The sequence below is a fragment of the Hordeum vulgare genome, chromosome 3H (assembly GCF_904849725.1).
Source record: "Hordeum vulgare subsp. vulgare chromosome 3H, MorexV3_pseudomolecules_assembly, whole genome shotgun sequence".
Taxonomy (NCBI): domain Eukaryota; kingdom Viridiplantae; phylum Streptophyta; class Magnoliopsida; order Poales; family Poaceae; genus Hordeum; species Hordeum vulgare.
In genome coordinates, this window is record NC_058520.1 from 579,593,064 (window position 1) to 579,609,431 (window position 16,368).

Below are 16,368 nucleotides of genomic sequence, written 5' to 3' on the forward strand. Positions count from 1 at the left end.
GAAGATTCACACTGGCTACTTTTTGAACCAGTTTACGTGATGTGGAAAAAGAGGGTTATAGGATTCAATATCGACATGGTGAAAGTTGAGTAAATAGCAAAAATTGTCACAATTCACGTTACGGTTTTAAAAAAGAGTGATCTAAATACATTTATATTAGTTTACAGAGGGAGTGCCATGTAAAAAAGATCACCTCTTGTTCCATGTGAGCTAGTTGAAGCTTCACATTGGCTACTTTTTGAACCAGTTTACGTGATGTGCAAAAAGAGGGTTATAGGATTCAATATCGACATGGTGAAAGTTGAGTAAATAGCAAAAATTGTCACAATTCACGTTAGGATTTCAAAAAAGAGTGATTTAAATGCATTTATATTAGTTTACAGAGGGAGTGCCATGTAAAAAAATCACTGATACCTACGGATATTTAAAAGAAAAAACCACATAGGACCGATTAATCAAAAGAAGATGTACATATGCGGTGAGCGTGGATCGAACACGCGACCTTCAGATCTTCAGTCTGACGCTCTCCCAACTGAGCTATCCCCGCTTTTGATTTTGGAATTGGTTAGAGATCTAATGATCGATCATTACAGATCAGCAGTCCAGCAATTGCAGTGTCTTGCTCCGTTCTGGCTCGTGCACCTTTGATGATCTTGTCAGTGTTAGTAGGGATATAAATATTGCAGCACGTATTTCTTTGCTGCCAAGCATGCATCGATGGAACGTCCGGCCTGCTGCAGCAGGAGCTGTCGGGTGCCGGCGTTCCTCGCAAGTTGTATTCAGCATGACCTTAATCTACCTTCATCACCAATATAAGCTATATTGATGCAGAAATTCAATTCGGCTCCCGGGAGCATGACACAAAAACAATTTTTGAAATGTTAAAAAAAATCAAGACAAAATTTTCATGTGTTGTTATACAAAAAGGCTAGGCATTTTGGCCTGTGCAAAAAATAAAAATAAACACCAAATGTTACCTCAATTTTGTTTTTTTCACCAATTAAACTCTGCTGCTTCTTTTCATGTGAAAATTGTCAAGCAAGGTTGCGATACTAACACTAACATCCACACAAAAATTCAGAATATTTTGAAAATATTTACTATTTTTTCATGTAATTGTTCACCCGGGAGCACGGAGCCAAAACTCACGTCCCTGATGCGTGTTCTAAACAAAAGATCACCATATCAACCAAAGATGAGATCGATCCTGTGCCGCCTTCAGACAATACAATGGCAGACATGCTCGGCAGCAAGCATATCTCTCTGACTCTGCACACTGGGTACAACTGGTCTGCTGTTAACCTTACTTAATTATTTCCGCCATTACAGATCGGCATCTACTGTATAGCAGTATAATACAAAGGTCATGCATATATATAACACTATATGATCCATGATCACCTACAACAGCAGCAGTTCTAGCACTAGGACAACAAAAACAAAAACGGAACCATGTAATACATGGAAGGTGACCAGGCACATAACAACAAAAAGAAGCAAGGTAATCAGAAAGGAAGGAGCTTTACATTTGATGACAGTAATGGCTTGCACGGCTGGGCTTACTCATCAGTCCTCTCACATCTGGTTCTGACTGAACATCGTCCCCACATGGCGCCAATGCCGGTGCCACTGCTACCTACCATGGCTTCAGGTCGCCCTTGGGGCCCTGGGTCCAGTTCAGCGCCTTCTGCCCCGGGGTCAGGTACACGCTCTTGCTGTGCGGGAGCTTCCGCGCCAGCCCGTTCAGGATCTGGTGGAAGGCGTCCCCGGCCTGCGCGGGCTGCGGGAACAGCATGGCCTGCTTCATCGACGGGTTCGCCAGCAGCCTCTGCTTCCGCAGGATCACCTCCATCGGGATGGACGTCAGGATGGTGTCAAGTTTCGGGACGTCGTCCTCCGCCACGAACACGCCGATCTCGTCCCACGGGATGGCGTCCGCAAAAGGCAGGACGATGTCGTCCGCGATGATCACCGGGATGCACCCGAACACCACCGCCTCCACGAGGCGGGGGCTCCATGGCGCCCACCCCAGCGGGCACAGACAGAAAATGGCGCGCTGCATGTCCTCGTAGTAGGTGGGTGGGTGGTCCGTCGAGATGTCGAACAGAGGGTTGTTCTTGAAGTTCTCCCACACCGATGCACGGGCGCCTCTGCATTGCATATATAGCAGGTACGTCAAGACTTTTGTGCCCCAATAATTCAATGGAAAAGATTATGAGGTACTACCATGTTTCATGTGTGCATACCTTGCATAGTAACCACCCTCAGGATCATTCGCAGTATCGTAGAACAAACCCCGGAAATACACAAAGATGGACCGCGGGGTTTCCGGGGGAACAAGGTGAGTTTTCATTTTCTGGGGAGGAGCATATGGTGGGATGTTGATTGAGCCTTCCTTTAGGCAGACATGATCCTTCTGCCCAAATGTCTGGACAAGTGTAGCGCGGCGAAGCAATGGAAGGATCCCCCGTTCAATCGCCTTTTCTTCCTGAACCACGGCAATGCCAAATGCATGTCAGAGAAAGATTCTACTAGAACAGAGCATGCAACTTGTTTCCAAATATCTAACAGAGCATGCAGTTTGTTTCCAAATATCTAACAGAGCATGCAGTTTGTTTCCAAATATCTAAGATAAAAGCAGATTATGCTACATAAGCAAATGAACGGTTGTCGAAGCGTGGTAGTACAAGTGTGCAAAGTACATTCATTCCATGCTTCAGTGCTACTCCCTCCGTCCCAAAATTCTTGTCTTAGGTTTGTCTAGACATGGATGTATCTCCAGACAAACCTAAGACAAGAATTTTGGGACGGAGGGAGTAATATATAGTAGGAAGATTCAGGTTTCTCTTCTCTGCTCCATGACTCACCTGATAATGGAAGCATGCCCCAAAGTCATGCGGCACGACGAAGAAATGATCAGCACCTGCTGTCCGGTTCCAATAGGGCCAGTGTGATGAGATAAACTGAACTGCACTCCTCATGATCCGCGGAGACTTGAAGGGCAACGGATGGCCCCACGGAGTAAGGTCACAGGTGGTGTACACCGGAGTGTAGAACCAGTCGGCCTCCTCCGGGTTCATGGTCCGGATCGCGCTCGACAGCAGGAACCGGTGCATGAATATCTCGGCGGCAAACATGTGGCTGAGGCACCTGGAGTCCTTGGCCACCATCTTCTTGTTGTACTTGGTGGGCAGCTCGTAGACGTACACCTTCAGCCTCCCGACAGGATCATCCTCCAGCACATCACCAGCACTCCCTGAATTTGCATCATAAAACGTGATGAGAATCAAGTACTGTCATGGCTGAAAATGCAGAGTTTGAGTGGGCTGTTGGTCGAATATGGCAACGGTGCAGACAATTTAGACTTGCGTCCAGAATCACAGGGAGGTTTAATAATAGTAGTAATGATGTGTAAAGTTTGGTGATTGAGAATTCTCAAAAACAAAAGCAAAAAAAAGTTTGGTGATTGAGGTAGGCGGCCTTGCTTATCTACAAAGTCAGACATGCTCTCACTGTCGGTGACCAAAGTTGGAACATGCGGCGCATAATAAAAAAAAATCCTATCAGGGTTTCGAGATCTTGGAACGAATTGGTCTAGCGGCGGCAGATCTCATGCCGCCCGCCTTCTTCCCCAACCCCAACCAGCAGGATTCGCTCCAAAAGACAGTACGGACGGACGCCCCCAAATCAGATCCCAATCACCACGGAGGCGCACGCGGAAACGCGGATTTTGGGGGATCAAACGAACTCGGCAGCACAAGCATTGCAGCAGCAGGAAGAAGAGCAGTAAAGATTACTAGTAGTAGAGCATCAAAAGCTGGAAAGGAAAAGGGAGCATTTTTTTTCTTTTGCCTCCACAGCTGAATCGCGCATAGGTTGGTATACACACCTTCGATCCTCTCGGTGTCCTGGGCCCTGACGACGACGTCGGAGCAGGAGAGGAGCAGCGCGAGCGCCGCCGCGAGGGCGAGCATCGCCCGCGGCTTCCCCATCGCCGCCGCCCACCCGCAGCTCCCCGTGCGCTGCGCTCCCCTGCTCGGCACCAAGAAGGGCGGAGGAGACAGAGGGGACGGGCGAATCTGCTGCTGCGCGTTGGCGAGCAGGGATGGGAGGGGGCCGGGGGGAGGTCGGAGGGGAGAGGAGAGGGGCGCCGGGTGGTAATAATGCGGAGGAGCGAGCGGGGCGGGGGCGGGGGCGGAGGTGGAGGGTGGTGGTGGTGGGAGCCGGCTCGGCTCTCGGTGTCAATGATGAGCTAGCTGTCGGCGGAGCAGGTTGGTGGGAGGTGAGCCTCTCAAGACACGCGCGCGCGCGCAGTAAATCCGGCACCGCCGTTGCGTGCACGTAGTGATCGTGATTCTGACAAGTAAAATGGGATTTCCTTTTTGGACAAGACACAAATCTATCTCTATCTCTGCTGCTACCTCTAGGAAGAAAATTATAAGTAATGACCTAGGAGCATCTCCAACACACGCGCGAAAAGGGGCGCGCGGTAAACAGCCATTTTAGCGCGCGCGGGACGGAATGACGCGCTCCAGCAGCGGCGGGAAAACAGCGCGCGAGGTAACACGTTGCGCGCGCGAAAAGGCGGCAGCTCGCGCGTCATTTTTGCCGCGCCGCTTCGCGCGCCTATAAAAGCACAGCTCTGCCGCTCCCTCATGCCGCCACCGCTCCACACACTCTCTCTCTCCCTCTGCCTCTCACGCCACCGCCGCTCCAGCGCCCCGCCCCCGACGCGCCACCATGCCGCCCCGCCGCCGTTCTGCGTCCGGCTACCGCGGCGTCCGCGAGCGCTCCAACGGCGGGTTCTACGCCGAGATACGCTCCGGCGATCTCCGGCTTAGCCTCGGCACGTACGACACGGCGCACGAGGCCGCCCGCGCGTTCGACGCGGCGGCGTGGCGCCTAGGCAGGCCGCGCCGCCGAATGAACTTTCAGGACGTCTACACGCTCCAGCAGGCGTTAGACGTCGCCCCGCCGCCTCGTGTAAACTCCGCACAAGACCGTGCGGAGCACACTGCGCGGCAGCGCCGCCTCCTCGTCGCCCAGGAGGACGAGCGGGTCATGGCGGAGTGGCGCCGGCGCCACCCGGAGGATGTCGCCTACGAGCAGAGTTATTGGGCAAGGCGCCGCGAGGAGGACACGCGCCGGCGCTGCGAGGAGCGGTTGGACAGGCGTCGGCGGAAGGCATTGGCGAGTGCGCAGGCCGACCTCGGCAATGCAGGCGGGAGCTCCTTCTTCACTGAAGAAGACGAGCCTTGGTTCGACATCTGGCTGTCAACCTCTGACGACACCAACGACGATGATGATGGTGCGATGATTGGAGCGACTGGGATTAGTTTTATGTTTTCGAACTATCTAGCACCAAATTATCTATCTATGTTTTCGAACTACCTATCAAGTTGCAATCTATGTAAAATAACTTTGTATGCTTTTTATTTGAATGCAATCTATTTAAAAAATGATTTGCGCGCGCTGCATTTTTTGGCACTGCTGGAGCGGCGCGCACGCTGCATCATAGCGTGGCTGCTGGAGCATGCGCCTAACCCCGCGCTAAACCAGCCGAAGCGCGCGCGGCAAACGCATTTTTTGGGCGCGGCGCGAAGCGCGGCGGTTGGAGATGCTCTAAACGTTCTTTTATTTCTTCATTCAAAACAAAGCAAGGTTTTATGTTTTTGTTTTCACCATCCTTTGTTCAACCTTCTTATATGATAATTAATCATCTTTTTTTTCATGACAATCGATAATCCATCATCTCATAGTTTACTTATAGTCTGAACTAATTTCATCTTCATTTACTTATCAAACTTCTCATCAAAATATAAGGTAAATCACAGACAGGATATGATAAACATTTATTTACATAATCGTATTAATATGAATAGGTAAATCATAAGCTAATGTACTAGAATATTTACATCCTATTGCAATGCATTGGCATTGTGCTAATTAATTGAAAAACAATACATGGACCTAAAGGAGGGTTGGACATCTGCTTCCTTCAGAATGAGTCGATGGTGTGGCTGCTTCTGGGCCTAACAGTAGTTGTTCGTCGCGGACTAGAAGTCACCAAGCCAAGATTATGCCGGACCATCACACTGGAGAAGAAATCGTCAAAGTAGTTGTCGTGAAAGATCCACGGATCAAAGATCTCAACCTCCAAAAAAGCTCGCAGGCCTCGCGTCGGCATTGAAAGGTCGCTCCAATGTAATGAAGTGGGGGCGAAGTATCAAATTGCAAAAAGAAAACTATCACAACCGACATCGTAAGCGTGCGGGTGAGAGGTTGGCGTGGATCTAAACACCAAAGAGCCATCGATGCCACTACAACCAACATTGTCAGGATGAAGAGACTCGAGGATAATTTATTCGTCCGATTCGTGTCGGCGCCACCGCCAATTAAGCGTCACGACGGTACCCTACTACCCCCCCCCCCCCTCCCCCCCCAGTATGGAAAAACATAGCTTTATCAGGTAAATCACGACCTCATATACTCTCAACGAGACCAACGAAGGAGGAGAGGGTCGATGACCTATAGTCGAAGGAGGGATTGTGACACCATGTACCCAAAAAATCTCCTCTTTAAGGCTTGAAGAAGAAAGCCCGATAAATCCGAGCATTGTCAATTACAAAACATAAGATATTGTCTAAGCTAATATTTAGTTATTAGTTAATTTATTATAGCCATTTAATTATGGCCTTTTATTAATTGAGATGCCAGTAAATGTCCATGTTCCCGCATCACCAGTAGCCACTTAAACCAATGCTCTGTAAATTAATGGAGTATAGAAGCATTTAGTGCACTACGTTAGTGATCTAAATACTTTTATATTCCGTATTAGTTTACGGAGGAAGTACTCCCTCCGTCTCAAAATAACTGTCTCAAGCTTAGTATAATTTTGTACTAGAGCTAATATAAAGTTGAGACACTTATTTTTAAACGGATGAAGTACTATTTACATTATACTAGTGGACATCGTATTCGTAACAGTCGTGTGAACGGCCGTTGGGATTAGTTGATTATTAAGCGCGCAAAGGAAGCGAAAGTTAGGCTTTTGCTGGCAGGAGGAGACGACGGATCAATCATCCCGGGAGACGCGGAGCGGAGATTACTCCGGTAACTAAATCCAACCGGAGGACGCCGCCGACTGGAGCGACGTACGCTCATCTGGCCTTTTCGGCGGGGCCCAGCGAGCCAAACCGCGTACTTAAAAGAGTCCTTTCCGTCGGTGGGAAACGCCATGGCCATGCATGCTTGCCGCGCAATCAATCCGACGCCGTGCCGCCTGTCCTCCTCCTTTGACTTCACCTACAGCCAGCCAGCAAGCAAGCGGCGGCACCTGTCGTCTACCTCCCGAGCTGCTCGCTCGCTCGTCGCCGTCGGGCGTCTGCTAGTTTCGTTCGGCATGGTACCTTAGTTAGGTAGGGGTAGACTGTAGACCTGAAGCAGGGGGTAGGTCGTCGGTGGTGTATGCGTGTTGAAAGTTGACCCGCACGTATGATTTTTTAACATAGTACACACAAACGCTTAAGAGCAAGTACAATAAGGTATAATCAGCAGGCTGTAAGGATTAAAATATTATGTTTTTGCTGAGTTCGATGAGAGAGAAGAGGAGAGAGAAGGAAAGCGGGCTCTTCGTGAAGAGTCAGCTCTAGCACGTGCTCCTAAGTGCTTTGTGATAATGAAATATGGACCATATATAATAAAAGTAGTACTCTTTTATATCTAACTATTGTACAAGCCAGCTATAAGATGTGCTATAAGACTTCTTATAGCCAACAGTTGGCTATACTATTAACCATGCTCTTAGACCAACTCAAAATTGGCGATCCATTTTATCCACCGCCGTTTGTTTGGGTCCGCACACAAAAATGATAACACAACGCGTCGATCCATTACCAATACGCGCCCGCGATTCATTTTTAGCCAAAATTTGGGACTGAAATGTGTCGGCGTGGACGCGCACGCCCTCTCGGTGTCCATCCCAACCACTGATGGTGAACTTATTTATGACGACCACCCTCCACGGACCCACGCATCAACGACCGCGGTCGGCCTTTTTAATTCGAACGTGCGGTGGGGTTCGGCCTCATCTGCTTCCAGACCCCCCCTCCTCATCTCGTCACCTTGTCGACAACTAAACCTTAGCCAGCAGCCATGACCGGCAACTTCCAAAACAAGGGCAAGGCCCCCGTCTATCCCCCGCACGATCTCCTCGCCGGCCTCGCGAGCATGCCAACGTTTCGGTGCACCAAGCGCGATGGCACTGGGAGCACCGTGTCCCACTGTCGTACCCTGATGTCACCTTCCCGCACCACTCACATCTCGATCCGGAGAGGATCCCGGTGCGGGTCGTGCCGCGGTCGGCGCGGATGCACGCGGAGGAGGTGAGTCGCCGTCGGCGTCAGCTGACGTCGGAGCAGCGGCTCAACCCTGTGTACGCGGTCGACTCACCCCACTGAAAGGTCTGATTCGCGCTCGAGCACGAGGAGCAGCGCCGACGAGGCATGCGCGACATGCATCCAGGAGCCCCCCCCCCCCCGCGCCCCCGTCCATCGTTAGCGGCGAGGACCAGGAGGTCAGCGCGCCGCCCATCTTGTTGGGCGCGACACCGCAGCAGGAGGAAGCCTACCTCCAGCACTAGAGGTCGCAACACCTGATGGAGGAGCACCCCGACGATCGTCGGCAGATGGCGCTCATGAAGGAGACGGAGGAGGAACGACGGGAGATGGAGGAGGAGGAGCGCGCCAGCGTTGGGTGCATGCACCGACCCAAACGCCAAAGCGGACATTGGTGTCCGTCGGTCCGACCCAAACAGACAAAAAGCGGACAAAATCGCCGTCCGTTTGGGTCGATCGGTTGGAGTTGCTCTTATATACATGTGCACACACTTATTCCGTACATATGCAAGCCCTATCTGTGTGAGCACCTTCGATAGACTAAGCCGGCATATCATCTTGAGATTTACGAAGTCAACGTAGGCACCTCATCGTCGGCAGGAACGTCTTCTCTCACTGAAAGCGTATCATTGAAAATCGTGAAATAAATCCAAAAATAATGCAATCAATAAGACTTGAACCTTGATGGGCTCGGGATACTAGTGTTCCTCTAACCATCCAACCACAAGTTTGCCGCACGTACAATTTAAACTGTACATGTGTGTGGTCCCTTGCCTCATCGTCGGGGAAATTTTAGATGATACCCAAAATTAGGTGATACCGTGATATAGAGGGTTGGCTGGAGGCAGGTGCAGGCCGAGAAGCTGGAAGTCGCAACCACCACCGCCACACAACAAGAGGCCACCATCACGAAGAAGAACACCCTCGTCGTTGCGGCCACAAAACATGCCCTGTTGTACCTAGGATTTGATAACCCAGACTAGCACGGGGCTTGTCACTGCGGCCATGCCTGCGGCCAGCACGGGCTCGTCCACCACGACCGAAGTCATATCGCACGTCCATCACGCCGCATAAGCCCGACTTCCACCCCCACCTTCAAGCCTCTCGTTTCTCCACCTCTTCGAAGGTGAGCGTGGACATGCCGGCCATGCCCACGCCGATGGACAACGACCTCAATGCCACATATGCGACCGAAGGGCCGTCCATCGGGGGTAGAGGAAAGGGTCACGCGAGATTTCTGTTGTCATGCTTCCCAATGCCCGCAACTTATTCGACCCAATGCCGACCACGGACGATGACTCGACCAACCGTTTCATCATGGAGAACATCATCTTCGAAGGCGGTGTGGGCGATGCCGTGGATGATGCGGCATACGATCTCAACAGGACCCAAAGCCAAGACGCCCGAGGCCCCTTCATGGTCGGCTATGAGGGCACGATTAACACCTTCGCTCAAGGCCATGATGATCCGGACGACCCCTTCATGCAAGGCCAAGATGGCATGGATAGCACTTCCCCGGCCGGCCACAAGTTCACTGATGACTACAACCTAGAAGAAAAAGATGAAGTGGACATCGATGGGGAGCCTTTGTTTTTTTGACAACAAGCTCAACGCCCAAGCCAATGCAAACAAGAAGCGTCAAAACAAAAGGACGAAGGCCTACACAAAGGACGAGGAAGAACTCCTATCTGAATGTTGGAGGAACATTGGGCAAGACCCTAAGATAGGCGCAGAGAAAAAGGCATCAACATTTTGGCTAAGAGTTCATCATCAATTTCATGAACGCAATAAGTTCACGCTGTATAAAATGGAGAGCAAGTATGGGTGAGTGTCCCTCTCGAAATATTGGAGCGTTATACAACAAGAGTGCGATAAGTTTTGTGCCACCCTTCGAAGCATAGAGGGCTACCCCTGTGAGTGACCTCGACATCAGAGACACGATATACATTCCTTCATCTTCGTTGTTTCATGCATGCATGTCTATTGCACATGTGAATATGCGTTCACGTCTTTACTTGTAGGATTTTCAAGCTTTGGAAGCATTCAAAGCCCCAACGTGGGAACAAGTCGTTCAACCTCAACTATTGTTGGATGCTCATAAGCGATGAGAAATTCAAGGAGCACTATGTGGCCCTCCGAAAGAATGAAGGGCATCAAGCCGTCGAGGAGCATGGTGAGCGGGAGAAGTCGCGACCGTGGGGAAAGACCAACTCCAAGAAGAAGGACAAACGAGATGTGGCATCAATTACCTTGCAAGAAACTTCGCAAGGCATGATGACCCAAAAGGAAACAACGAGAAGCGTCGAGAAGATAAGGAAGAGCAAATGAAGGCCTACCTGCAACTTGGAAAGAAGAAGCTCAAGATGGAGACCGAAATACAAGAGAAGAAGCTCGAGGTGGAGGTGGAATTGCACACGAAGAAGCTCAAGACAAAGGTGGACATCCCGGCCAAGAAGCTTGAGATCGAGACTACCAAGGCCAAGACTAAAGCAAAAGAAGGCATTGCATGGTGAACGAGGACGAAATCATGACGGCGGACTTGACCATGTTGTCCCCAAGGAAGAGACCTTGGTTCGAGAGGATGCATGCCGACATGTTCAAGCTCAACTATTGGTCTATGACAAAAAAATATCTTTTTTTGTATGTTGGCATGACCACGACCGAGATGGTGTGGCTGAACTCCCGACCATTTTTTTGTGTGTTGACATCCTGACACATGTGCCATGCTCTGACAAATGCACCAACATGAACTATGTGGTGTTTTTCCAAAGGTGGCATGGCCACCAGATGAACTCTGGGGCAATGGCATGGCCACTCACATGAACTTTGGCTGCGGGCCTTTTTAAGTTCAAACAATTTTTTGCACGAAGGATATTTGGGTCAACCGGTTGGACGCACGGATCGATTTAGACGAATGGTAAACCCAAACAGACAAAAAATAAGCACGAGTCGATTCAGACGAATGATAGACCCAAACAAACAAAAAATAAACAAAACACGCGTTTGTTCGGGTCAACACGTTGGGGTTAGCTCTTACAAAAAGATATTGTCAAGCATGCATGCGATACTAATAAAAACATCTAAAAAACCATAGTTTTATTTCTTAAAATACTTTTATTATTATTTTACTGTTCATGCAGGAGCAAATGCATCCTGGAGCAAAATACGCCCTCCCCTTTAAAATTCGGGAATCCAAAAACTTTGAAATTTACACAAAAAATAGATGTTACAAACATTTGTGCATTGGAATTCTCCTGGCGGTTGTTCCCTAATTCCATGTTTTAGCGTTTTTGTTATTTCCTTAACTTTATGACATTCCCGTATTCTTCTCTCTTGTCTAGAATATTTATCATGATCAAAAGTCATTCTCATCCATTTTCCTCTAGAATGCTTATCATGCCTTTAATAAATATTCTTATTCGTTTTCCCTTTCCTATTGTCTTTTTCTGTCATGTGCAAAAACACTGCCACGTCATCCACAAAACATTTCTGGGCCAGCAAAGAGACCAAAGTTGTGCGTTTTACGAAGTTGAGAAGTCATGTCGTAATATTGAAGTTGACTGATCAAAATTATCGTTGGACAAAAAAATGCCTAACCAAAGGAATACACGAGAATATACAAGCTACTGAGAAAAATTTATTACTAGCATACGGTACAAAACTAGTTTCGCTAGAGAAAAAAATATGGGAGAACCTCTTTTTCCCTTTTAGAGGAAGGCCTAACAAAAGTGAGCCGTGACACAAAAGTCAGGACAACGACTCTAATTTTTCATAGGAGCCAACAAACATCTGTTGGCTAATTCGGTCACATGTCCGAGCTATTCTTTTTTTGCTTAATGCATCAGCAACACTTGGACAGAGACCGCAACTAGCTAGATGCCTAATTATATGTTACTCCAAGTGTCAAATCACTTTCCATAAGACAGGCTACCAGATGAAATCACCTTTAATAAGCAGGGCTGCAGGTGGAGGGAGCTCTTTTACAGTACAGTACCCAGCACCTGGGTTAGTTGCCATCAACTGCATCCAATTGCGATTATATGTCAAGATCAGGCCTAGGATTTTATTTTCTTTCTTGAGAAAGATGTGATTCACTCCCCTCTGTTTGGGAAGTGACAAAATTAAGCTGATGGAGGCCCAGTCACGAGTGCCCACTTGTATCCAAAACCACTACAAAATGCCACGGTATCAGGGTGATATTTACACCGGCTATTAAAGTTGGTGGACTAAAGTGACCAGCTACCTCAAAAAGTGACCAGTTTATACAGGCCTCATAGAAATCCGAATTCTCATAAAAGTAGAGGTGTAACTTGAACAATTCCATTTTTCTAAGGAAGGCCTGACGTTGACTCCAATTCTCAGAAGAGCCAACAAATATCTGTTGGCTAGTTCAGTAACATGTCTGAACATTATTCCTTGAGAAATCAGCAACAGTGTTTATACAAAGACTGCAGCTACGTGCCTGGATTGTTACTCCAAATCTCCAATCACTTACCAGACGGGCTCCCAAATGAGATGGCATTACTTGTTACAGCAGTTCACCCTCTACTGTTTCTGGGGGACACAAAGGGGGGCAACAGAAACATCAGTGGGGTCATGTACCGCAAGTCCGGAACATAACTGACAGAACACAAGCAGGTTTGACAATCCGGGAGCACGAGCCTGTCTAGAGACAACAATAGACAAACAATCCACAGGATTGAAATCTTGTAATTTCCATTATGACATCCACATACAACGGATAAAGCGCATAATGGCTGGCATTTCATCCTCTAATGACAAACAAGAAAAGAGATGAAGTTATGATGTATGCAGCCATGGTGGTATAATAAGCGCACAAAGTATACCAAGTTGTATTTTTTTTTAAAGGACACCTCTAAGGTTTGAGGAGGGTCTGCCTGGGCTTCGGGGTAGTCGGGGAGGATTTGGGCAGCCTACATGGCTATTTGAATTTTGAACTGAGATTGGTAAGAATAGTTTATTTCTGTTAGTCTGTAACACAAATTCCAAGTATCTCATGGTCCAACAGCTACGAATAGAACCACCCATGAGACATTTTTAACCTATGTTTTCTTCCATTTAAACATCCCTCCTGTCCTTTTTACTCCGAAGATTTGTGCCAAGACAAACTTTGTAAAGTTTGACCAAATTTATATTAAAAAATATCAACATCTACCATATCAAATGCAAATAATATGAAACTACATTCCATAATGAATCTAATGATATCAATTTGGTATTATGAATTGTGATACATTTTCTATAAGTCTGGTCAAATTAGAGATACTTTGACTTCAGACAAAAATTATATGCAGACTAAAAGGACCGGAGGGATTACAAATTAAGGCTTCCTTGGAATTCTATTACTATAGGATTCTCAAGAGCACGTAAATATAGCATGCTAGCGGACGAAAACATTTTCGAACAAATAGCATAGAAGTACAGAACATGCTCCTGTCACAAGAAGTACATAAACATATATGTATGAAATATTTCTCTGACAAAGCATTTTGCAAGACAGTACAAGACTAAGGATGAATAATTTTGACAGCACAGCTACATTAACAAATGATGGCATATGTGTCATATGCGATCAACATAAAGAAGAAAAACATCTGCATAATCACCATTTTCAGCTAGTGTTCATATGGTAGTAGGAGTGTACCAGGTCACAGCCAGCAAAACAAATATTTAATCATCTCGTTTTGTGTCCCAATCCTTCATCTTCTTACTTCCCTTTGGTTTAGCAATAGGTGCATTCATGCCCGCCATTTTTGCAGTATATTTTGACCGCAGCGGCCCGTTTGTAGCCCATCTGGAATTCAAAAAGAAATAAGTAAGGGCCATGACTTCCTTGTTATAAGATCGGAACAACTGCCCTTTAACCAAAAACAAACTAATTGATAAATATCATCCACAAGACCACAAGGCTAGAATAACAAAGAGGGGGACAAATCAGGCATGCCGATAGAAGAACTAGAGAGGAGCTATTAGCATTCTGCTGAAAAGCATACAAAGTGTGTCTTCTATTAAGGCTAGTATAGTCTGGACCAAGTAGTGGCTAGATGGCACATGTTCTACTGAAAAGCAATAGGACGATAATTAAACAGGCCAACTGAGCATTTTCAAGTAGAAAACAGTAATGCCATAAGAATGAGTACATACGGTGCATCCCAGTCGGTAGTGTCCTCATTAATAAGATGTGTCCACTTTGTTCTGCCACTCCGCCCGAAATGCTTAACTTGCATGACCTTAGGCAAGATGCTCTTGTCCATCTTATCTTCTCCGGTAGGCGCAGAGAAATCACGGGTGTATATATCATCTTTACCAGCTGACTGACTCACGTCATCACCACCCTCCTGGAAGAAGGCACCCTTGTGGTAGTACTTCTGCATAAAGTTCCACTTCTGTTTGGACTTCTGGAGAGAAGATTTTGGGTTCTTCTTCTCCCACTCCCGACGCTCCTCCTCAGTCATATTCCTCACCTTGTCAATCTCTTCCTTCTCCTTCAACCTTGCATACCTTTCCTCCCTGTCCCTCTTAATCCGCGCCATCTCACGATTCTTCCATGACTCATACTCCTCTGCTTCGTTCAGCTCATCATCCGTATCGACATCCTCGACGCTAGCATCCTCATTAAGCGTCTTCTGAATGTGTTCATCCTTCCTAATCTCCTCCACCACAATCTGTCTGGTCTCAATCTTCCTAGCCTCGAGCCTCTTCTTGATCATCTCGTCCATCTGTCGCTCCTCCTCCTCCAGCCGCTCACGCTCGGCAATGGTGTCCCGCTGCGCCTTGGGTATGAAGACGGGCTTCACCATGGCCATGCCCATCTGCTCATCCTCCGAGTCGGTCTCGTACTCAGACTCCTCCGACTCCTGTTCGTCCTCCTCTAGCGGCTCCTCCTCCTGCGGGAGCAGCTCCTCCTCTTCCTGCGCCCTCAGGCGCTGCCTCTCCTTGATCCTCCTCCGCCTCTCCGCCTGGGCGTCCTCGTCGTCCTCTTCCTCCGCCTGGGCCTCCTGCCTGTCCCGCTCCTCCTCGGCGGTGGACACGATCTCGGCCTGCCGGATGCGGCGGTGGTCGGCCCGGAGCTCCTCCTTGTTCTCCGCGCGCGTCTCCGCGAGCCGCCGGAGCCGACGGTCGTCCTTGGGGAGACGGTCCCGGTCCCGGTCCCCTTCCTCGGCCTTGGGGAAGGCATCGTCGAGGGAGACCCTGGCCGCCCGGAGGTCGATGTCGTCCTCGGCCTCCTCGGCCCACTCGGGCTTCTTTCCCGGCCAGTACCGCTTCACCTTGGTCTGGCCGATCTTGCCCCTGAGCTTGTCGCGCACCGCGATGGCCGCATCGCTGACCCCCGCCGCCACCGACATCGTGCTGGAAGTGGACGGACGACGGACGGCTTGAGGCGGTGACGGGGAGGGGGGGAGCACGGAGCACTGGAGCAGGCTAGGGTTTGATTACCAACAAGGAAAGGGAAGGAGAGGACCGCGTCTGGGACGGATCCGGTGGAGGGGAGGAGAAGGAAGGGCTCCTTGGGCGGTGCTTTGGTGGTGGGGTGGGAGGGGCCGGAGGCGGTGGCGGTGGCGGTGGAGGTTCCGGCGGCGCCGCCAGAGGAGGTCGAGCCTTCCGGAACGGGGATGAGAACAGGGGGAGCCGGGCGCCTGCGCGTGAGGCCTGGGAGGAAGGACTTGGACTTGGAGGGGCCGCGTGAGAATAGAAAACGGCCTTGAGCCCGTGTACACGGCCTGCCCGACCAAGCGGCCGCCTGCCCGTGGCCTACCCTGGGACCTCCCTCGGCCCAGCTACTTCTCAATCCAAAACTCAAACACTATCAAAATGCCTCCCAAAAACTACAACGAAATCTTCTTTCAAAGATCACTTTCACTCTTCTACATTACGACAAATGACGCACTATATATTTATCACTTATCGTGATCTAAGAGTTTTTTTTTCATAGATTCGTATTTTTTAAATG

The 16,368-nt window shown here is 48.9% G+C and overlaps 2 protein-coding genes and 1 non-coding gene across 3 annotated transcripts; all 3 read right to left on the minus strand.

Annotated features, from left to right (window-relative positions):
- Positions 1-474: 474 nt before the first annotated feature.
- Positions 475-547, minus strand: TRNAF-GAA. The gene has a single exon. It is a non-coding gene; the product is annotated as a tRNA-Phe (tRNA).
- Positions 548-1,292: 745 nt separating this feature from the next.
- Positions 1,293-4,258, minus strand: LOC123445304 (probable glucuronosyltransferase Os01g0926600). Its single transcript, XM_045122264.1, has 4 exons — positions 3,890-4,258; positions 2,868-3,256; positions 2,247-2,488; positions 1,293-2,150 (listed from the first exon to the last, which is right to left on the minus strand). The coding sequence occupies exons 1-4, from the start codon at positions 3,990-3,992 to the stop codon at positions 1,637-1,639; spliced, it is 1,248 nt and encodes a 415-aa protein (XP_044978199.1). The 5' UTR covers positions 3,993-4,258; the 3' UTR covers positions 1,293-1,636.
- Positions 4,259-13,853: 9,595 nt separating this feature from the next.
- On the minus strand, positions 13,854-16,055 carry LOC123445305 (microfibrillar-associated protein 1-like). The gene is made up of 2 exons (XM_045122266.1): positions 14,562-16,055; positions 13,854-14,211 (listed from the first exon to the last, which is right to left on the minus strand). The coding sequence occupies exons 1-2, from the start codon at positions 15,761-15,763 to the stop codon at positions 14,088-14,090; spliced, it is 1,326 nt and encodes a 441-aa protein (XP_044978201.1). The 5' UTR covers positions 15,764-16,055; the 3' UTR covers positions 13,854-14,087.
- Positions 16,056-16,368: the final 313 nt, after the last annotated feature.